We start from the raw sequence: 23,434 nt of genomic DNA, 5'->3' as shown, positions 1-23,434 counted from the left end.
GAGATTATGGGACTGTTATGCACCACCTTTTTTTTCCTTAGCCTCCAATAACTCATTGAAATCTCCAAGACAGCACCATGGGAGCTTTGGTTTAGAATTCAACATACAAAGCATGTTCCATCCCTCAGAATTTCTATTCGTCTTCGATTCACCATAGAAGCCAGTTAAGCGCCATTTGTTATCCGAACCACCATGCACTAACGCGTCAATATGGTACTGTGAGAAACTATCAACCCAAACCACATCTTCTTCTTTCCACAAGAGTGCTAACCCACCGCCCCTCCCTTCACTTGGGACAGTAAAACATCCATCAAACTTCAACTGACATCGAACCCATTCCATCCAATCTTTATCCGACCATGTTTCCGACAAAAACATGATCTCGGGACCTTGCGCTTGTACAATGTCTACAAGCTCTTGAACTGCACGGCGGTTCCCAAGCCCCCGGCAGTTCCATGCTAAAAGATTCATTGGTTTCGGCGGGGCTGGGAACTAGCCTCCGCCAATAACATTATATCAGACTTGGCCACCTTTTTCTTGTTCCCCTCTGTTTCCTCTGTTTCTGTGTTCTCATCTATGGAGGTTCTTTTTGATAAAATGGAGGAATGATGTCCAATGGGCTGAACTTGGCTTTGTTCTCTAAGAACCCAACCTTTTTCCTTATTTTTCCCCTTATCTTTCATTTCACATGGGCTAGAGGAAAGGCCCAACGACCCAGGCCCATTGCCTAATTTTTCCTCAACCTCCTGTTGGTGTAACGTGACCTCATTATTCTCCCCATTGACTTCTTTGACTGTTACATCATCAAACTTTGAAAGTTCATAATCAATCGCCTCCAATTGCTCCTGAAATAAATTATTTTGCACCGTTACCTCATTACTGCGAAGCGGCACCGGCTCCGCAATATTTGGACTTTCCAAAATGGTTTCCCGTGGTTCTGGGCTACCCAACTCTGCTTCCCGATCAGCCACCCGACCAGCTTGCTCACCAGTCTCCTCCATACTCCGTTCTGCAGCTTGACTAGCCTTCGAACCACATCTGCCAACTTCCTTTGAACTGCCACCTGCCGTAACGTTCTCATCATGCCTCTCGAAACCGTTCCAACCCTCTTCCTCGTCCAAGCCCGGCACACGGATCACTATTTTCTTAAAAGGATTTGGCGTGGTTGCACGGAGCCATGCACCATATTGTTGATCACCATCCTTGAGAGTACCTCTGCTTCTAATCCATACTGGCCATTCTCTATCTCCATGGATGAGTTTTCCGCACCAATAACATATATTGGGCAGTCGTTCATACCGGAAGTTTACCCAACCCTCCTTTCCTCTAACCGTAGTAATGGTACGTCCACGGCATAACGGTTTATGGATATCGACCGCTACCCTTAACCGAATGAAATTTACACCATACTGGTCTCCCTCATCTGTCATTTGGTTCTCGACCTTGCCTGCTACCGACCCAATCTTGTTAGCCAGTTCTAAAGAGAAGCTTCCAACCAGCAAGTCATGGACCTGAATCCAGAAACAGGTGATACTAAAATCCAGGGATCGGATAGCAACATCCCTATCAATTCTCTGCAGCACCACAAGATGCCTATCAAAAGACCAAGGCTTCCCCTCCAAAACCCTATCAATGTCTGCCTCCTCAGGAAAAACGAAGAGAATCTTATGATCCCCCATATCTCTAATCTCAAAACCTTTCCTGGTCTTCCACAAGAGTGTAAAGGTCCTGGCTATGGCCTCCATATTCAACACTCTACGAGTCAGAAACTTCGCTGCCAATAAATACTCCTCCACCATGGTCTCCTCTTGGACAACAAACTTATCGCCTTCACCCTCTGAGAGTGAAAACTTCTTCCCCGAACCCATCAACTTCTCCATCTCAACGAGAACTCACTCACTCTCTCCCTCAGATCAAAAGCGACGTGGGAAGAGGACTCTAGAAGCCCCATTGAGACGTAGGCACTAGACTATTCTCCTGACGGCTAGGGTTTTCCTAGGTCAGAGAAACTTCTATGGATTTTAAGCTAACTCTGATTAAATTTTGTTGTAGAAAATGATAGTGTAAAATGCCTCAAAACCAAAAGGAAAAAAATAAATAAAATGATTGAATATTACAATACTTTGTCTAAATTATTCCATTTTTAACCTATGAAACAGCCCCAAAAATATGTCTTGATAGTGTTGTAAATGGAACCTGAGACCTCCAAGTTTATGACACATCTTTCAAGTCCATTGAACTAGCCTACCATTCAAGTGTCCTAAAAACACTATTCTCATTGTTGATGTTAGAAAAATGTTCAGATACATATTCTAAATAAATAAGTGAATCAAACAACCCCACAGCATGAGTTTTCATCCCACCACTGATAGTCCTTTTAATTCTTCTATGATGCCATTACCATCTATCTTGATCGCTAAACCCCACTACCACCAATTACCAGACCCTTTGCTCGATCATTGTCTCCCGCCCTCTGTCTTTGAATGTTGGCATCCACAAGGTCTTCCTATTATTACTGATCACTGACCAACGAATTGGCGTGATAGTGATAGTGAGAGATTCAGTAGAGTGAAAGAATTCAAATTGTTTCAATTCAATTTCACTAATCATCCTACATTTTTTTAACACAACGAAAACCACACACATAAAGCTTAAACACATTGTTCAATACTAGTAAAACCAATAATTACACAACACTAAGGTGGCATTTGGATCTGGATGATTTGCGTTTTGCGTTTGTGTTTTCAGTTTGTTTTTTTTTTTTTTTTTTTTTTTTAGTTGTGAACGTTGACTTTTTGCGTGAACAGTGCACCCATGCACTATTCATGAGACCCACAAACATCACTTTTCAGTAACTTTTTCATTAAAAATGAGTCTCACAATATTATTTACACATTTAAAAATTATTTTGCTACAGTGTTTTCAGTTTTCAGTTTTCAGCAAAATAAGCTGTATCTAAACAAATCATAAAAATGCAAACTAAGTTAACGAAGTCTTACTCTTAGAAACAATAAACATGACTTATAGTCTTGTATCTTGATTTAATTTAAATAAATTAACCACAGTGAAAATATTCAAATAATGATTTTTCCGGGTTTATCAAACTTGTAAGGTTTTCTCTCGGTTTCATTGTAATCACTCCAATGTTGAATACAAATAAAATCCCTAATTTGAGAGTGTTTCATGGTCATCACTCTGACATCATTAATGTTTGATCTCAGTTTGGACCCTGGTTCGACCTAAAAAACTTAAATATCTCCTTTTTCTGATTATTTAGACTGTTCGGGTTTTAAAACATTGGCTTGTTAAGAAGCTCTTATATATATATGTGTGTGTGTGTGTCAAAATTTTCCTTTTATTCCAATTCAAGATTTATGCGTCCAATGAGTTTTTGGTGAGATGCAACATAGCACAAGAAAAATGAACACGTCCAATGAGTTTTTGGTGAGATGCAACATAGCACAAGAAAAATGAACACACCCACACACTCAATTACGACTTCAATGCTAAGATGATACCAAGTACAATTTAACAAATAAATTGAAACACAACCGAATGTTATTGTGAAAATATAAAGATTTCAGCACTTATTTAAATAGGTTAATAATGAACTTATTTATTTAGAGTTACAAATTTTTGCACCAACTCCATACTTAGCAATAAATAGGTCAAGCTTTACTAAACTACAATAAGGAGGTTTTGGATATACAAGAGTTAGGCATTTTTAAATATACACCATTGTCTGTTTCTTTAAAACCTTATCTCCTCTCTCCGTGTGTGTGTGTTATAAATACTTACTATTCTCAAAGAAAAAAAAAACAGTGGGATTCAAGAGTTAGGCTCTTTTAGATATACACAATTGTCAGTTTCTTTAGGACCTTCTCCTCTCTCTCCATGAGTGTATTATAAATACTTAGTCTTCTCAAAAAAAGAAAAAGAAAAAATGGAGGAGGTTTTGAAGATATATTTCTTGGAGAGCTACAATTTGCAATTATTGTATTTTTATATGTGCAGGCGTACTAAACAGATAAAATGTTTATCTATAAATTTAAACATGGAAAAATCTTATTTCATTTAATTATTTTATATAGTCTCGAAGAGCAAAACATTAGTTTTCAATCTAACATAATTAGTTTCATCCAATTAGACAAATAAAATGTTTCAACCATTCGTATCACGTCTTCCATATTAGAGAGTTGCATAAAATTAACTCCTCTGCTCTTTTGTCAAACACTACACAATTTGCAATTTCTATTGTGTCGCCAACTTGCATTTCAAATATGTATTTGAAATATTGTTGTTCCACTTATATCAATTAATATTTTTTAATTAATATTTAAACTTAAGAAATAGTAAATAAATAGAGTTATTTACTTAATTAAATCATCGCATATATTGAGATATAGTGTAATAGAATTATATAAGTTCATATATTTTAAGATCACTATTTCATTTATCTTTGAAAAAATAACAATTAATACCTTGACGCTTTACCTTTTAACCCCTTCTTCATCTTGTTCTTCCTCCTCCTCATCAGATAAAACACACTTGTTGAATTTGAGATTATATTACTCCAGGGTTTGGTCAAGCTGATGGCAATTGTGTTGCATGGTTTATATTGGAAATTACTTGGGTTCATGCAAAAAAATATCAAACTCGGCTTGTTTTCACTCTTTGTGTTAATTGTTCTGATTATATTTTCTCATATTATTCAAACTTTCTCTAATTCCCAATTGAATATGTTCAATTCTTCATAATAATTTTAGAACATCACAAATAGAATTGAAAATTTTATCACTAATGTTCAACAGGAAAAAAAAAAAAAAAAATTTGAGGGCCGAAATCAGGCTAATGTTGGGAAAAAAAAAATTCTTGAACCGTGTCCTTTCATATACACTTCAATTTGTAAAATTTAATTTATATGATAGACTTTAAATGAATGAAAAAAATAATAAAAGTCCATGTAATTGATAAAGCGGTCAACCACATCTTGTCACATAGAAAAACAATTATGGCAAAGGGATGGAATGTTTTGATATTATTGACTTTGGCAAAGGTCCCTTATACGGATGTGCATGAGAGGGTTGAACAAATGAGTTCGACAATTTATTATTACTAGTCGCTAACCCGTGCGATGCATGGGAAAACTATTAGAAAATAATAAAGCATGCATATATTAAAAGACAATTTAAGTTCATATGTGCTTGCAAGGGATACATACCTAAATAGTTCTTGCGGTAGAAATAAAAGCCTTATCTTTGAGATAAAGAACTAATGTAAACAAACTAACCTTACATAAAACAAATTAAAAATAAAAAATAAAAAAACATAAAACTGATGTCACGGGAAATTCAGCCACATAGTAGTAATATATAAATCTCTTAAAACCTAAACCTAAACATAAGGACTAAATATATAAACAAACTAACCTTACAAAAGCTAAACTTTATAAGTTAAAATCTATACCGTGAGTTGTAGATCTTGAATGCTATACCGTGCGTTTAGGGCTTCCTACATTTGGAGAGAGAGAGAGTTTGCAGAAACCAAAGAAAATCTCTCTATAGTTTAAGAAACACAATATACTAAAATCAAAGAGATAAAATTTTCAGAGGACAAAATATTGTAGATAATTTAAAAGAATTTTGATTTAATTCTTGAACACCGCAACTCTATAAAATTCATACTAATAATAATATTTTATGATAGCATAGTTAGAATTTTGGTTTAATTCTTGAACACTGAATTGGAAATTGATTATATGAGTATTGAATGGTGAACAAAGTACTATGTATTAATTAATATATAAACAAAACTAACCTTACAAAAGCTGAACTTTATAAGCTAAAATCTATACCGTGCATTGTAGATCTTGAATGTTTTAGGGCTTCCTACGTCTGGAAAGAGAGAGTTTGCAGAAACCGTGACTTTATATTTCTTAACTTGAGAGAGGGGTAAGGTTGCTAGGGTTTTGTAGATCTTGAATGCTTTAGGGCTTCCTACGTCTGGAGAAAGAGAAAGTTTGCAGAAACCGTGACTTTATATTTCTTAACTTGAGAGAGGGGTAAGGATGCTAGGGTTTTGAGGAGTTATAATTTTTATTTATTTTTTATTTTTTAAATATTGTGCTGACGTGGAAAATTGTGATGCCAGCAAAGGTTTCGGTTTTATATATATACTAGTATTATGCCCGTGCAATGCACGGCTTAGTAAAAAAAACTTATATATAAATTATTATTATTTTTGATAATATAATCAAATTTAATAACAAACAAAATGGTAAAAATATTTTTAAAATTAAGTACATGGAAAATGTATATTATGTAAGTATTTTTTTTTTTTTGCAAAAAAAGATATTATAAAATATTTTAAAAAAATTATGGCAAGTTTTAAATTTTTAAAAGATCTTAGTATTAAAATTGTAATTTGATTATGTGTGTGTGTGTGTGTGGCACTTAAAAATATTTCCATTCTAATTATAGATAAATTTCTTGCATATATGGCCAAAAAAAAATCCATAAACTACCAAAAAAAAATCCATAAATTACAAAAAATGTAAGTATTTAGACTACAATATAAATGTAAAATTTTATCTATAAATTACCAATCATAACCACTTTAATGTTTCCATAAGGGAGGAGATAATCTGTATAATCAATTAAGAACACCAAATAAAAAAGTAGTATCAATAATTAAGATAAATTGCATTATCTAATTTTTTTTTAAATCATATAATTTAAGCAATAATTGAACTACTTTAATAGAAAAATAGAAACTAAAAAAAAAAAATGAAGATAGCTCTTCTCACATAAATCTCATAATTTCATATTGTAGATGAGCTCCATCTCAAATAGATTCAGTGATTATATTTTGACCGAAACAAATATGCCATAAATTACAAAAAAAAAAAAAACATAAGTATCTAGACCTTCTAGAGTATCACAATCAAAATAATTTAAAAAATAGATAAATGAAAGTACATAAAGAAAAAGAAAAATTGTATTACAATGTAAATGTGTAAAAGTTTACATATAAATTACCCGTGTCTAACTATTTTGATGTTGTCATTTGTATCTAGCCATCTTGATATTGCTATAAGTGAGGAAATAATCTGCACAATCAATTAAGAACACTAAATCAAAAAAATACATCAATAATTAAGATGAATTGCATTATGTAAAATATTTTTAAAAAAGCATAGAATTTAAGCAATAATTGAACTACATTAATAGAAAAATGCAAAAAGTAAAAAGTAAAAAGAAGATAGCTATTCTCATTGAAGAAGCCAAATCCTTCATTTAGTAGTTCTTCACTTAATTAATTTTGGTTTTTTATGTATTGATTTTAGCATTCTTAAATAGTAGAGTGGAGTAGGTTTAGTAGAGTTTTAGTTCAACTCAATTTCTCTTGAATTCAAACTTAATTGGTAGAGCTATTTTCTTTTTACGTGTATTATTATATATTTTTTTATTAGCTGTTTTCTTTTTAAGTGTAGCTATATCGATTTTTTTTTTTTAAATCATAAAAATGTGCTCTATGTTGCTATTTTTTTTTTTAATTAAGATTTGTTTTTCAACTTTTTTTTTTTAATAAGATTTTTTTTTTCAACTCAAACGTGTGCTATGTTGCAGGTTTTTTTTAAGTAAATTTTTATTTTAATTTTTATAAAGGATTAGATAAAGAATTTAGATTGAAATCAAATAAAGATAAAATTTTGATTGTAATTAAATTATGATTTTTATCAACTTAAATTTTACCTTTTTTTTAATTAAGAATTTTTTTATAAAGGATTAGATGAAGAATTTGGATTGTAATCAAATTAAGATAGAACTTGGATTGTAATCAAATTATGATAGAATTTGGATTGTAATCAAATTATGATTTTTATCAACTTAGAAATTATAGGAGAAGTTAAAATCATATAAATGTGTACTATGTTGTTGGTTTTTGTTTTTATAAAAAATAAGGTTCTTTTTACGTGTAGTATTATTATTATTATATATATATTTTTTGCTATTTTCTTTTTAAGTGTAGTTATATCTGTTTTTTTTTTTTTTTAATATCATAGAAACATGTACTATGTTGTTGGTTTTTTTTTTTAATTAAGATTATTTTTTCAACTTTAATGTGTACTATGTACGTATTTTGTTTTTTTGTTACACGTGATAATATAATTTAAATTAAAAAAAAAAAGGATTAGATGAAGAGTCTATTGATTTTAGACTTTGTTGATAACATTTTAGATTTACACAACTGCTATAGTTGTAAATCAAATATTACTTTAGTTCATTACTTGATTTGTCATATTTATCCAAAAAATATGTATATATCTATTCTTAAAATCTAAAAATTTATTAAAATTTCTGCAATTTGGTGAAGCCACTTGGCGCAACCACGGCGTCTAAGCTCAACTTTTATTATATATTATATGATATATAGATTATTATTAAATTAAGTAGAAAAAATATAAATATATTAAAAAAACCTAAAGATGAGTATCAATATAACTCTTTAAAGGTAAATAATACTAATGACTAAACAACAATAGTAATTGTAGGTTCCAGTTAGCTCAACTGGTAAAGTTTCTGATGGTTGAATAAGAGATTTGGGGTTCAATTCCTGCCTACACCAAAAACTGATTGATGTCTTGGTCTGATGACAAAGAGTTTCTTATTTAAAAAAAAAATTATTAATTATATAATATATGTAATATATATATATATATATATATATATATTAAATACTGCACACCCCTACTTATACCCACTCACATAAACACAAACCCTAGAGGTAGAGAGAGTAGATACAAGTACGTCTGTTTCTCTTCTTCCCCAACAAATCTCTCTGCTTTTGCCGCAGCCATGTCTCTTTCGAAGTCAAGCACAGACCTTTCTTTGCTCCCACTTCGCAAAAGAAGAAAAGAAAATCCGACCCAATCATCGGAACCATTATATGAATTGATCAACAAACTACCTGATGCTCTGTTGTCGGAGATTTTTTATCGACTCCCTTGTCGATCTGCTTTCCAATTCAAATCCGCCTCAAAGCGCTGGTTTTCTCTTATTTCCGATCCTTACTTTGTTTGCGGCTTCATTCACCACCGCCATCAATTCAGTGAATCAAATTCATCAGACTCGAACTCAGACCCTTTTACTCGTGTTACAGAATTGTTTTAGTTCGACTAAGAATTTCCTGGACCTCCTGGTTTTTCCATCCGATAATTCTGGGGACTGTGTCGTCGGTGATGATGTTCTCAACTTTCTTCCCTGTATCAAGTGAGGAGTAAGGAAAGATTATCACTATATAATCAGAGCATCGTTCAACGACTTATTGTTACTATACAGAGAAGTTCAGGAAGACTTTATTTTAAATTTTAAGCCAGGTTTTTGTGAGTATTGCATCTGCAATCCGCTTACAAAACAATGGATCACGCTCCCTCACCTTCCCCTTCACTTCTATAGTAACTTGGACGACATTATAGTTGGCTTTATATGCGATCCATATAGTTGTGATAAAGAGCAGGGATGTAAAACCCATGCACATTACACATTACAGATATAAGGTGGTACGCTTTCATCCTCCCACTCACCCCAATACTAAATTACATATGCAGATTTTTTCTTCCGACACTGGTGAATGGTGCAACTCAGTTGTTTCTTTGCCACCACGGGGATTGACACGGCACAGTTACATATCTAAGGAAGCTGGTGTTGTTGCATGCAATGCGATGATGCATTTGGCGAATTATACATATGAAGAACTCCAAGGCATTGTTGTGTTCGATCCATTCAACGATGCAGAACGATGCGGTTATATTGAAACACCCATCAGCTTTCCGTATAATGGATACTGATCAGTCTCTCTTTGTGTGTTTCGAGGGCATCTTCGGATAATCCATCAATATTCTCCATCGAGATACATGAACCAATTTCTAACTGGTGACAAATTTTCTATTTGGGAACTGGAGGATTATGATAATGGAGGTAGATGGTGCCTGAAACACGAAGTTTATATTGTGGACATGGTTTTAAAATATCCCAATCTTGCGAAATTAGCGTCTTTATCACCGATGGTGCTGTTGCCAGCTTTCCACCCAAATGATGATAAAATTTTCTTCTTCAATTTCCGCAATTACATTCTTATGTGGGACTTGCAAACGATGGTATTGAAAGTTGCCATCGAACTAGAAAATACGAAGGAAAACATAGTTGACAACTCAAAATCTCTCTTCCTAAGGCAGCAACAACACTTAGTTGACAAAGCAAAATCTGTCTTCCTACTTCAGCAACAATCATGGCCAACACCAGTTCCTCCCCTCCCATTGAAGTTTGAATAGCATTCTAGTTTGTGTCAAGAAGTCGAACATGAAGTTTGAAAGTTGTTAATTTGAATTGCTAGTCATTGTTATTTATTTAAGTCTTTTAAGTTGCATTTGGGAAGTGACTTTAAAGTCAACTTATTTTACTATTTAACTTATTTTTGCTATTATTCATGGGTGTTATTTTATTTTTTTTATCTATTTATGAGTCTCACTGTACTATTTTTGTTAACTTTTACTTTTACTTATAATACTTTCAGCACTTTTACTTTTATCTATAATACTTTCAGCAAAATTTTTCAACTTCAACTAAATAAGCAGTTAATCTTTCCTTCGTATGCAATACTCAACAATAAAAAAAACATTTGGATTGAAAATTATGTCTTTATTTCGATTCCCATCTTTTAAGGAAGAGCATTTTATTGGAAGTAGTGCATTCTCTATTGAGAATGCAAGAACAAGTCTAGGAAGGCCAACAATTCAAATGCTTCAATGTTAGAAAGCATTTTATACCGAAACAAACTGAGTCAAGTTGTTTGGTGGCAATCTAATAAAAGAAATTCCGTATGGATAGCTAACCATGATTACTGATATATTTAAATTTAGTAGTAGAAAACGTTAGTGTAAAATGACCCCAAAGCCTTCTTTTTTTTCTTTTTTTTTTTAAAGATTGAATATTACATTATTTGGCCAAACTGTTTCACTTTTTACCCATGAATCACCCCGAAAAATATGTGACCATAGTGTTGTAAATGGAACTTGAAAGTTGAAACCTCCAAATTTATAACACATTTTTCAATTCCATTTTGCCTACCATACAAGTGTCCCAAAAACACTATATTCATTGTTGATGTTAGAAAAATGTTCAAATACATATTCAGTGAATCAAACAACCACTATCGGAACATTTTACACTAGCTCTCTCAATTATTTATGTTTGGAGTTCAATTTTTTTTTCCTACCATTACTTGCTAGCTAGATCTATAGAGATATGTGTGGCTGAATTTGCCAGACAATTAGTGAGACTACAGGATTCTTATTATCTAGCGATTCTATCCCTGACACATTTCTGGAATGATATTGTCAAATATAAAATGAGTGATGCAGTTGCTATTATTTCTTTTTAGATATTTTGTAACTCCCTAATTCTCATTAATAAAATCATTATAGATTTATAAAAGTTAAGAGAATTTTCTTAATGAAATTCTATCTTAACTTCTTTTTTTGATACAGAAATTCTATCTTCACTTCTAAGTTCTCTATTCAAGAACCAAAAATTTCATCAACTATTGCGAGGGGTGAACTAGACATTCACATTTCACACTATGTGATTGTTTACTAAACATTATATAATGTCATGTTTAGAAATAGCTCTCTCATGTGAATTTCAATTAGCTTAACTAATAAAGTTTCTTATCATCATATAAAGAAATTAGATTAAAAACTTGCTTACAAAAAAATTGATGTCTTGACCTAATGAAAATGAGTAATTATCATAAAGCATGTGTATTGACTTAATGGTATAAAGCAGTAATATTGGAACAAATGCCACAAATTTGAAATCCTATCATCTATATTTATATATTGTTGCTACACTCCTATTGAGTCATATCAGTTTAGCATTTTGGTTCTTTTGCTCCAATTCGGTCCACTTTGGTCTAATTCAGTCCATATGGTCCAATTCAGTCTAATTTGGTCAACTTTGGTCTAATTAGGTCAATTCAGTCCACGTCAGTCTAATTCGGTTCATTTCAGTCTATTTGATCCACTTCTATGCAATTCAGTCCAATTTAGTCTAATTTGGTCCATACGATCTAATGCAGTCCACTTCAATTTGGTCCACATCGATCTGTTTAGTCCATTTGGTCCACTTCAATCCAATTTGGTCCGTTTTAGAGGATGAATTCTTTTTAAAAAATAGTAGAAATAAATTTCAACCTCATATTACATTATTTATAAAATATCTCACTTTATATGATAATTGAATGTAAAATGTATTATATTCCTCGAAAAAAAGAAAAACTTACAAATTTTAAAACACTTTCAAATAAAAAATATAGATAACTTAATTTAAAAAATATAATATATTATATCAATTATACTTTGTCATGTATTTTTTTTTATAAGTAGAAAGTAATCTTGTCATTTTTAAAAAGATTTTGGGACTAATACTTATAAGTTTTTTTTTTTTTTTGAGAAGGTAATACTTATAAGTTGTATCGCGTAAATTTATAACTAGTTCATCATAAAAATGGATATCATAAGTTTTAAATCCTAACCTATCTATTTTATTAAAAAAGCTCACTCATGTCTCTATCCAGGAGTCGAACCCTTGACTCGATGCCTGTTGCTTAGAAGTTAGAAATAGCTCAAAATAAAGGGATCATTGGATTAATTCACTGCACAAATATCAATAACACAGATTTTCAGTTCAGGATAAGAGAGAGAGAGATGGCAATCCAACTGAACCACATATCCACGTTCAATTCAAAGCATGAGAAACAACCTAAGCCACCCCTTCCCACCACCAAAAGAAGACCAACACTTCAAGTCAATGCAGTGTCCAGCAGCAATAATGCCCGGCAGCTCATACAGTCCCAGGCCATCAGGGCCATACAGCCAAAGGAAGCAGTGGCAGCCATTAATTCCGATGGCTTCACACTCCTGGACATCAGACCCGTTTGGGAGACAGAGAAGGCTCGTGTGAAGGGGTCACTGTATGTTCCACTGTTTATTGAGGACAAGGACAATAGCCCTCTTACACTTTTGAAGAAGTGGGTGCATTTTGGCTACATTGGGCTATGGACTGGCCAATATTTAACTACCATGAATCCTGATTTCTTGTTGCGAGTAGAGGAGGTTGTTCCTGATAAGGACTCTAAACTTCTTGTAGCTTGTGGTGAAGGGCTAAGGTGAGAATTTCATTTTCATATTCAAGGCTGAAGGCGCTAGCTGGGCATGGATTGTAATAAATTGTCATGCACATATATTGAATGATCTCTCTATTTAAAATCGATCCAATTCATAGTTAATTAATAATTAGATCAAATATTATAAATCTAAGGTGCATTCATGAGATCTTATGCATTGTCAAACAAATAAAGCATGGACACAAACATTGACACAAGTCACACAATAGTATACATCAATTTTTGAAAAATTAGAACAAAATTGGAATACATCCATACATACATGCATACATATATATATATATATAATGATTATTTTAAGTTTTTAAAATAAATAGCAACTATCAAAATCTTTGAAAATATAATTAGAATCAAAGAAATCTTTTTAAATAATTTTTTTCATCTAATATAATGAGGATGAGCATGAGGATAAGGTATTTTGGTGTGTTCGGGACAAAAACAATTTTAAGTGTTAGGATCCTTTCCATTGAAATGGATTCATTTCATAGTTTAAATTAAATATTACAAATCTAAAAGTATATCTTTTCAAATTTTAAATGACGTGACATTTTGTATACTGTCAAATCCAAGATATAAAATCTTATCTATGAAATGAATTCTTTCCATTTTAAGTAAAATAGAGAGGATCATGTTCCAAGCTTTAAAGTGTCAATGCTTATTTACTGTCAAATCTAGAAAATAAAATTTCAATTGTGAAACTCTTTCCATTTCAAGTAAAATGAAGGGCATCATGTTCTATTCAACAGGCTAAGAAATTAGCACTAACTTGATAATTTAATTAGCAATTTCTTGATTTTGTTGTTGTTATTTCAGGTCCATTATGGCAGCTACAAAGTTATATGAAGGAGGATACAAGAACTTGGGGTGGTTGGCTGGGGGATTCAATCGCTCGGGAGATGAAGATTTCCCAGAAGTAGAAGGGACTGAAAAGTTGCAGTATGCAACAATAGGGGGTGCATCATACTATTTCCTTCAATTGCTCATTTTCTTACAGAGTGTGGGTAAAAGTAATTGACCTTTGATTTTGCTGTACTTTGGGGCTCAACTTTTTGTTATATTAAATTAGCTGCAAGCAATGATTGGCTTTGAGCAATCAGACTGAAGGGTCCCATGAATTCAAGATCTTTTTTTTTTTTTTTTCTTTTTTTTGCAATTTCATTTACTACACATGTATTAAGGATCAAATAAGACAAGAGGGTCGGTTTTAAACAAAATCAATCAACAGAATGAGTTTATTTTATTTTTTATTCAGTATGCATATAAACAGATGGGACACAAAATAAAATCAGTTCAAACGTATTTCGTTTCATTTTTTATTCAACAATCAACTATGTGATTTACTAAATATCCCCTACAGCTACATTTCGTTAAAGATGCTCAAGCAGACTTGACAAACTCTGCAAAAGATCCCACTCAATTGTTCAATACAATGGTCGATCTAACTGCTACACTACTCCTTAACCTATGACTAAGCTAACTAGCTAAGGATAACAAATACAAATTCTGATCAGTCTCGTCTTTAGGATCTCTTTTTCTTTATCATTCTTCTTTTTATATCTTTACTTTGTGAAATTGCTCCACGTGTCATGTACATAAACCATGCTGGCAGTTTCTTTTTTATTTTGGTATAAACTTGTTGGTTATACGGGGTTTGGTGTCTGGTTTGGATTTGGGATGGAGGTATAGGTTCATAGGGTTTTTGAGCAAAGGTTCATCACTGCGATGATGGCAGTGGATTCAAAAAGGGTCAAGGTCAGTTTTGGTAGGTTTTTCAACTTATATGTGACAAGTAAAAGTATCTTATAAGACGATCTAAGATTTGTTACTCATAACATATGTGGGTCTTACACTTGTGAGTCTCGCATGCTACAAAATGGTGGTCTCATGATATACTTGTTGGAGTATCTGTGTTTCAAACACTTAAAATATGTTTGTGTTCCGCATTGGTTAGAGATGAGTTTACATATATGTTTATAAACCATAACACCACTTAAGTGTTAGCTTGAAAAATAATGGGCTAAAAGTTGGAGTTGGGCTTGGATTGGGTTTAGGCTTGTCTCTTTCTCTCTTGTTCCTCATCCTTTTTCTAATTCTTTTCCTCTAGCTCATTTTGGTTCTGCCCATTAGGCATTAAATAAGCAGCCCATTGGGGCATTTAATGTGTAGCCCGTTGGCTTGCACAGTGACCATTACATGCAGTCCTTCAGCCCTCACATTAGTTAGTATATTAAACCCTATATCCACTTCTTTAACTCTTTAGTTTTTCAGCTACAACAGCCGCCTCTTCCCTCTGTTTTTGCTCTGTTTTTTTTGCTCATCTCCACTAAAAATTTCAGCATCAATTTTTAGTTTTAAGGAAAGGCAAATTAAGGTTGTTCTTAGTTTTTCTTGCTTGAGTATGATCAACTTGAAGAAATTACTATAGTCTAATCTTAGGGAGTTGTTCGGCCAAGAGAGTCATTCACACCGAGTTCTACTCCGGGTGGCACAAATCAACCTTTAAAGACAACGCATTTTGCGTGATTCTATAGTTTGTGAGATTTTTCTAACTCTATCTATTTATTTTTGTCATTGCTAATTTTTTAGGATTTGTATTGTTAAATCAAAACTTGTTTATTTAGCCATATTTTCCCACAATACCCTCTCTTTCGTGATAGGATTTTTGACTTTGTGGGCCAATTTGGCAGATGGCCAGATTTGTATGGTGATATATTGTGATAGTTGGTGACGACTACATAAAAGAGGAAAATAATTGAGAGAGAGAGGGGGAGTTCAAATTAAATTAAGAATTTTTTTAATTAAATTTTTTCTGTAATTTTTTTTTTAATATATTGAAATCAATCACAGGCATGCAAACATTATTTTCCACAACAGTGAGATATAGGATCATCAATTTCACGATTTCCCTAATTTTTAAGGGTTTAAAAATTCAAACTAGATGTTCAACGAGTCAATTGGTGCCCTTTTACATTATTCCTTTAGTTTAGTTATTAATGAATTGCTTCAATGTGCCTTTATGGACGATTTGTGCTTGTAAGATTTCTTTGTTGTTTATGATCTCCGATAAAAAGAGGCAGACAAGACACCCACAGCTGTTGTAAATAAAATCTTCTTTTACATGGTAGACCCAGTAGAAAGGTCGCCTCTTCCAGTATTATATAATTCTAGTGTATTAGCACATCAATGGAAAACTGGAATTAGCGAAAAAGAAAAAAGAAAAATCCAAAAATCTAACCTATCAAAGAAATGAATAAAAACATTTCCATTACGTTAAATATTACGTGTGTATTCTCACATTCCTATACCCAGAAATTGTTTTATACTGTGGAAAGTCCACTGGAAAAAAAACACAAGATATGGTCATTCCACTTTCAAACAATACCTGATGATCCGGCTACAAATTTTACTCAATGAATGCTATTGATTGGCAGGAAAGCATTGGTGTAGACAACTAATCCACGTTGCATATTATTCAACTTGGCTTTACCCACTTTAACAAGAAATTATGTCGCTTAAACTGTAAAAATCTTTCTCACCTTCTTCATGGTCCTACGACAGACTGGGCAAGTACCAGCCGCCTCCGCTATCCTGCAAGGGTTTAGATTGAATCATGTCATGAAAGCCTATATTGCCCTCATAATCTGTCAAGAACGGTGCCACAGTAGCACAGTACAGAATGTAACACCTATGTTTGTGACAAGAAAGAAGGCAAATTTCATCTCGTTTAAGCATGGCAAATAAGAGAAAACATGCTTCGTAACATTTTTACATGTTATATCATATTATTAATACCTGTGCCTCTACCATTTGCAAGATCATAAATGGTGTTCAATCTGTTCTAGTAAAATCTATAATATGTACTTTGGACCAATTTGTTGCTCTTGGACTTTGGACCAAACAATAAAGGATTGGGTGAGGCTAGGCTCGGTTCTATGGTCAAATTTTACCAATCAAAAAAGAGGGAAAAAAAAAAAAGAAAGAAAAGGGAAAGGATGGAGACTAGTTACCTAGTTGCACATTCAAAACAAGCCACACAGTGCCCGCATGGAAGGAAAAAGCAGTCTCTAGGAGCATCAAAGCAAATTGCACAAAGACGCCGGGTATTGTTAGTGTTTTCACCATCCCCTTGGGACTTCCCTTCTAGGGAAGCCAATGCTAGAAAGTCTTCAATATCATCCTCATCATGTGAAACGGAATCATAAGATGAACCCCAACTTGAGAGATCATCATCCTTGAATGAAAGCAGAGGGGCCCTCTCAGATCCTATATCCCCGTAAGGGACATACCTTCCCTCTTCACGGACACATTGGAACTTGTTTAAGTAGTTAAAGGCGAATAACATGAGCACAGTCATTCCACCTACAAGGGTAAATATTAAGGTACAATTTATAAATAAAGGTTCCATTAAGAGAAGCAATAGAAGAATGAAAGTATACCTATGCCAACAATATATGTGGCCCATCTTGGTCCATAGGACAATCTGACGTACAACTCATCACTGGTTTTACCCTGAAGCAATTAAAGAAAATTCCGAATAACTGTAAAATTTGTTGTACATACAAGGGATTTGAAAAAAATTCAGTCCAGTGGAGAGGGTAAGAAGGTATTTTACCAATGTCTCCAGTGCAAAACCATGTGTGTAATTAAACAATTTTGTAAAATCAAGTGAAACAATGATTTCAAGAACATAGTGCCTACGGAACAAATGATTTGAATATATTAACCATCCAGACTGATATATAAATTTCAATTTCCTACATTAAAAGTTTTTTTCAATTCTGCTCCAGAGTTTACTCAATTGAGCAAATGATAATAATGACAGTAACTGCCAAGAGAACTACAGTCTTACCTGTTCTGCACTAGGAGATGTTAGGACAGCAGCATTCCCATTGGGAAACAAAACGTTTAAACCACACATCCCATCAGCAAAAGTACACTTGTAATAAGCTTCTGTAGTATTATACAAATAAGCCTTCACTCTGAGGCTTAAGTGCACCTGTTTAATGTTCGAACCAACAAAAGTTAATAACTTAAATGTTGACAAGGAAGAAACATCATAACTGCTTAAAATATCTTAAACCATAGATAATGGCAAGAAGAAATGACTAGCCATGTTCTATTGAGGAATAGATTTATTGAAATTAAATGGCTTGCTTATCAATAGTCACCTTGTAACTATCCTAGCCCTCGTTGAGGACCTTAAATTTCACTGAAATTGACGCTCACTCTAAACACTTTGACTATATGCAAGGGTTACTTGAAACTTACAAAATTAGCAGCTCCAAGATTACAGGAATTCTAGGGTTCCCACCAACCAATTAGCTTATCATATGACAGTGAAAGTAATAAATTGTATTCACAAAATAGTTTGTTACTTTGATGAGCACAGACCGACTAACTAAAAGTCTACCATTCAACTTAAATGCCTAAGTTAAGAAGTGAGTTTACTCAAAATTTCATTCAGTAATATCTCTAGATTTAAAAAGGAAAGGAATTAAATCAATTTAATGGACACAAAATCTAGAGCATTAGGTTAGCAGGATGGAACTGGAACTATGCTCCCCAAGTTTCATAGAATGTGCCTTAAATAAAGGAGGTTTGGGGAACAAAGGGCTTTGTGAAGACACATCCACCCTATCATATTGAGAATGACTAAACCATTTATACAAGCCTTATAAATTGCAGTTTCTATCCAGTTGCTAAAAGTATAAAGGGTATCCAAACTTTCCATACTGAAAAAAGAGAAAAAGTTGGATTGAATGAATCATTTAGATCACTGCATATTAGTCAATGAGTTTTAAAGACAGTATTAGCGAGGGGTGGGGGGAGGGGGGGGGGGTTTCTTTTGCCCTTAACAACTAAATCAGAGAGAAATAAATGCCATGCTCAATATATATTCATTATATAAATTGATTTGAATATCAAGCAGGGGCTACAGAATCAGCCTTAAGTCATGTAGAGCCATCACTAATAACTGAAAGGGCAGTAACAATCTCACTCTGATGCTATGGCATTCATAATGATTGAAAAGAAATACTAGCAAATAATTTCCTTAAATATTATTAAATTCCTTAGATGTGGCATTGAATAGAAAACCTTCCAAGATTCTTAACGTTTCTTCCATAGAATGGTTTATATAGTACTTCAATTTAAGCTCGCTCAATTAAGCAGGACAGATTACAATGACCAAACCAGCCAACTTTTTTTAATTTAACCAATTCAACTACAAGGCAATCCTAATATGCCATCGAATAAGAGCCAAGAGTCCAAAGGTTCCAAAACAGAATTAAACATTAGTTAGTTGATTCCATTTTTCAGTTGTAACACAATATTACTTCTGATAGACAAAACAGAATTTCTTCATAGATTGATAATAGAAAAAGAAGTGTATTCATGGACTTATCATCATAAAGGTTCTGAAATAGATCAAGTTGAAGCCATATCAAACCAGTAAATTATAATATAATATGTTAAAATTTTGCAAAATTACCTCCACTTCTTCTGTGTTTAAGTTTCCTACTGCAACATAATAACTAGAAGACACATATATGTCCTGTGTAATCATGCCACTTCCTGGATAACCAGAGGTTGCCAACATCAGTATATGATTGAAATAAACAGAACATGTCACATATGTACTTTCCAACATCCATCTCACCAGAAATAAGGTTCCAGGATAAGGTGGTATTAGGGTATGTAGGATCCTCAAGCCACTGAGAAAGGCCATCATTCCCTGCAATGTCCCAGCTTCAGAATAATTTGGACAATGAATGCACAATTGCAATCAGTTTATTTAAAAGACAAGAAAAAACACAGACAAATTTCACATTATGCACACACATTCACAGAAGATTCAAAAATAATTATAAAGAAGGGTAGAGAAATGTTGCAACTATGGTAGGCCTTATGATAGGTTAAATTTAGCTTCAGTGTGAAGGTCAATCTCCAAACCTTGCTTAATGGGGAGAGAGAGAGAGAGAGAGAGAAATCAAATGGCTTTTTTATTTTTAACATATTTGACAGTGCAAATCTATAATCAAATGATGTTACTTTAATTGCTTACTATGAATAGTTAGGGCGCCAAGCTTTCACTCAAACTTGTAAAATTAAATGGAGACGTTCCATTATCATAGAATGTGACTGACTTCTATACATAAGAATTTCTGTGCGAACATGTACTATAGTTTTTTTGTTTTATCCTTAGCACACTGCCTGCATGCTTTGGTTTTTTTTATGTTACTTTCCTTTTTATTTAATGAAGTACCACCTATCTATTAAAAAAGAATTTCTGCACGAACATAAAATTTCTACACAGACACATTACCTTCAGCAATTATGAGAAAAACAGAGGACCCTGGGGAGACCACACTATATGAAATATTTATCTGAGACCCCGCATTTAGCAAATATGCCCACTCCTGAATAAGGATGAAAAAAAAAAAGTTAATCCCACCACGTCAACAATACAATCACAAGGTTCAAGAACATACTACAAATACAGAGTTGCATTAAATATTCTGTCAAAGCAAACTTGCCTCATGAGAATCAACCTGAACCGTGGTATTACGTGTTTCAGACCAAGTGGTAACAGTATCAAGATCCGGAGCTTTATAAAACCCATATAACACTGGACCGGGGCCTGAATCATTTAACTCTTCCACCTATTTTAATAAACCAATTAAGATTACCACATCACCACAAACGAACCAAAGTCTCATGTCCCACTCTTAGTGTTTCACTTTATTCTTCACAAACTAACTGTAGTATGCCATGTGTTTGATTTTTTTTTTTTTTTTTTCCATATAAACTTTTGTTTGTTCATAAGGAGAATAAAAAGTATTGCAAGCTTGTAGGGCATCAAGTGGAACACACAGAGTGGGACAGCCGACAGAGGATTTTCATTCACCACAAACTATTGAAAAAAAAAATGACAATAAAAATGAAGGGGCAATCACCTTTATATACTGCACAAAAATTGGGTTAGGTTCCAAAAGAAGTGAACAATTAGGTCCAAGCAGTAAATTCACTGAGCCATAGACTCCCAATATCAAAGTCATCGATACTGTAAGCAACACAAAAATCACCAAAACTTAGCTAACATTATCAACCACATTGAAAATGAAATGCTGTGTTCTAACAATCAAAACTTGGTTCAGCTTAATTACTCTAACAAGCACAATTAAACTAGACTAATTACCCCAAATCTCGAACCCCGCCACATAAATTCTTTTCCATCATTCTATTCTATCCAAAATTACATTCTCTGTTTACTCACTCTAACTAATATATAAGCGAATTTCCTCATTTCGAATCCAATCTTTTCGTGTATTTCCACTTACCGAAATTAACATTCTCATATTTTCCAAATCTCAAGTACGGAGGATAGAAGTGTAATTAAATGTGAGAGAGAGAGATAAGGGGTACCGAAGAACCAGAAGGTGAGGAGGACGATGACGCAGGACCACGTGTCGTCTCTGATGACCGTTGATGAGTCATCGAAACCCGATAGATCTCCACGATGAAAAGGAACATGGCCGACTTGTTGGCGCTCTATCTCATGGCCTCGAAACCGGTGTTGATGCTCATTTTGAGTTTGAGTTTGGTCTTCGTTTTCGCGAAGTTGCGACGAGTTCGAAGACGACGCCGCATCGCCGGAGGTGTCCCTACTGATCGCCGCCGCCGACGAAGTAGAAGTAGAAGCAGAAGAAGAAGAAGGAGCTGTGCTCGTCGTAGTGTCTGCCATTCTAGAGAGCGAAAGGAGGAGGAAGAGTAAGAGAAAAATTGTGGAGGGAAATTGAAACCCTAACCCTAACCCTAGGGGGAGGGAGTGAAGAAGAAGAAGAAGGAACAGGTTGAAATCGCTGAAGAGAAAGGTCCATTGGGATTAGACTGAAAGAGAGAGACAGAGTTTCAACTTTCACCAGTCGGTCTTTCTTTCTTCTTTGTTGGAATGGTAGTTGGAGTTGGGGGAAGAGTGACAATTATTTGGGGTTAGTTCCTTTATTATTATTAATTTTTTTTTTTTTTAACATGGGTTGGTAGTTGGAACTCCCTGGAGGAAAAAATCTTTGTTAACAGTAATTCTTAAATCCATTCTAATGACGGTGAATGATGGTATCTTCTCCTGTATTCATGGTAGGATTCACTCATTAAATTTATGGTAAGATCTACTGTAAATATGAGAAGAATGAATACCATTTCGCTATACTCCCGAACTAGTACACTAAATATGAATTACAACAAAAATGGTAATCTTTATTACCAAGAATAAAATGTATTGTAATAAAATAACTAAATTTATTCATTAGCTTGATTGTGAGAATAAAACTTATAATCTATTTTAGGAAAAATCTCATTCATACAATTATATTTCCTAGAAAATAATATATTTTAAATTTTAGAGAAATAAGTTATTTTTTGATGATTTTTATTTCCATAATTGTTAGGTGTAGGACTGATATTGGGTCGGGTCGGGTCGGGTCGGGTTTATTGTGACCCAAAACTCGACCCGACAGAAATTGGGTTTGGCTGCCTGAAACCCGACCCGGCCCGACCCAGAAAATCGGGTCTGAAATCGGGTCGGTTTTCCGGGTCTCGGGTTGGTTTTTTTTTTTTTTTTTTTTCCTACTCGGTCTGCTGCTTGTTTTCCATGAGCCTTTATACTAAATTTTACTATATTCTTTTTTGCAATAATAATCTCTCTTAAAAAAAAAACCCAATATCAAATCATTTAAAAAAAATCATACTATTTAACTATTTGAATATGCTATAAACAGTAGAAAATAAAATCTAAAATCTCCTTAGCAAGCCACATTTATGACTATTAAATGAATATACACAATAAAAACACAAAATTGCATGGTCCATCTCCAATTACCCATCAAGGAAATTGCAGTGTGACTTAAACTAACCATTGACTTAAAAAAAATAACATAACAAACCTCTTCTCTCATATGCAACTTTCAACAGAATCAACAATAGCACTCCCACCAAAGAAAGAACTAGTCAACCTTGTTTTCACTGTTTATAAGATCCAATACCCAACAAATCCCAGATAAAGCATTGAAAAACTCTATGTACAACTTCATTAACTCAACTTTTGACCAAACAATTAATGTGCAAATCGCATCACCTAAATTAAAGAATGAAAAACTTGCTAAGATATCTCCAGATCATTGAACATTAGAAT

The 23,434-nt window shown here is 33.4% G+C and overlaps 2 protein-coding genes across 2 annotated transcripts; one reads left to right on the top strand and one right to left on the bottom strand.

Annotated features, from left to right (window-relative positions):
- The first annotated feature begins 12,701 nt into the window (after positions 1-12,701).
- On the top strand, positions 12,702-14,485 carry LOC115953296 (rhodanese-like domain-containing protein 10). The gene is made up of 2 exons (XM_031070897.1): positions 12,702-13,227; positions 14,059-14,485. Exons 1-2 carry the CDS (start codon positions 12,767-12,769, stop codon positions 14,258-14,260), a joined length of 663 nt encoding a protein of 220 aa, XP_030926757.1. The 5' UTR covers positions 12,702-12,766; the 3' UTR covers positions 14,261-14,485.
- A 1,985-nt stretch (positions 14,486-16,470) lies between these two features.
- On the bottom strand, positions 16,471-22,201 carry LOC115953278 (E3 ubiquitin-protein ligase APD2-like). Its single transcript, XM_031070873.1, has 10 exons — positions 21,670-22,201; positions 21,201-21,307; positions 20,781-20,906; positions 20,570-20,663; positions 19,904-19,978; positions 19,736-19,818; positions 18,095-18,241; positions 17,682-17,754; positions 17,253-17,604; positions 16,471-16,833 (listed from the first exon to the last, which is right to left on the bottom strand). Exons 1-10 carry the CDS (start codon positions 21,986-21,988, stop codon positions 16,758-16,760), a joined length of 1,452 nt encoding a protein of 483 aa, XP_030926733.1. The 5' UTR covers positions 21,989-22,201; the 3' UTR covers positions 16,471-16,757.
- Between the last annotated feature and the right edge of the window lie 1,233 nt (positions 22,202-23,434).

This window comes from Quercus lobata, chromosome 7 (genome assembly GCF_001633185.2).
Source record: "Quercus lobata isolate SW786 chromosome 7, ValleyOak3.0 Primary Assembly, whole genome shotgun sequence".
Classification (NCBI taxonomy): Eukaryota; Viridiplantae; Streptophyta; class Magnoliopsida; order Fagales; family Fagaceae; genus Quercus; species Quercus lobata.
The sequence above is the reverse complement of the archived record's forward strand: the minus strand, read 5'-3'. Positions and strand labels throughout refer to the sequence as shown.